Raw genomic sequence first — 994 nt, 5'->3', positions numbered from 1 at the left:
ATGGTAAATCTTAATTTCACGCAACTATTTGCGCGTCTGTGTGTGTGCGCGCGCGGTCGTACACACACATATATATTCTTCGTTGAATACACTCTTTAAACGCGGTAATATTACGCTCGGTCAGTGCATGACGAAAACTTCTCAACGAGTTACAGCGGTGTGTCAATATAGAAACGGCAGCCGATACTAACGGGTCAGGTGCTGTATTATCTTTCTTGCTAAGTCATACGGGTATATGCCAAATGTGTTTTGTTTTGCTTACGCACGTGATTCAGCAGTTCGTATCATGTGAGTCAGCAAAATAAATAATGCATCATGGATCGGCTAATGCTCGGGCGACTTGGGGAAGAGATAACAAATATCAATTAAACAATTCTTACATGAATTTGTAAGAATATATATATATACAGCTATATTGTTTTTGTTGTTATGTCGTGGAAGTGAAAGTCGAATGGTTATATTATTGTTCTTCTTCTTGTTTTTTACACTTCTTTTATATTTTTTTCTCGTTCTTCTTCCTCTTCTTTATTATTATTATTATTATTATTATTATTATTATTATTGTTATTGCTGTTATTATTATTAGATATTGATTATTTATAGATAGCACAGAGTCTGATAGCGGCAGAGTTTGACAATGAAATGGCGATTTCTGCAAACGAGTTCGATTGGAAGAACTTTGATGACGAGAAAGTGAAGAGAGAATTCAGTAAGATTACCGACATTGGCTACGCCGCGTTAGAGCCGGAGAAAGTCGAGGAGGTAGAGCTATACAGTTATAGTGATTAATAGCAATTACTAATCAAAGTTATTATATTATATACATTAAATATTGTATATATATATGATATATATATGTATATATATTATATACAATATATATATTGTTATATAATACTGTCAAGATGGAGTGAATAAAAACAGTGGTTTTATTCACTCCTGATAATATATATCTATATATATATATATATATATATATATATATATATTAATT

General features: G+C 31.6%; 1 protein-coding gene across 1 annotated transcript in view; it reads left to right on the top strand.

The window, feature by feature from the left end:
* LOC106815809 (angiotensin-converting enzyme-like) overlaps positions 1 to 762 on the top strand; it is a gene marked incomplete at its 3' end in the record, with an annotated part of 6,417 nt that extends 5,655 nt beyond the window's left edge. The window contains exon 3 of the mRNA XM_014820320.1: positions 604 to 762. Within this exon, the coding sequence (XP_014675806.1) occupies positions 604 to 762 (159 nt within the window). The remainder of the gene's footprint in view (positions 1 to 603) is intronic.
* Positions 763 to 994: the final 232 nt, after the last annotated feature.

This window comes from Priapulus caudatus, unplaced genomic scaffold (genome assembly GCF_000485595.1).
Source record: "Priapulus caudatus unplaced genomic scaffold, Priapulus_caudatus-5.0.1 Scaffold1206, whole genome shotgun sequence".
Lineage (NCBI taxonomy): Eukaryota > Metazoa > Priapulida > Priapulimorpha > Priapulimorphida > Priapulidae > Priapulus > Priapulus caudatus.
This window is presented reverse-complemented; position numbering and strand designations above follow the sequence as displayed.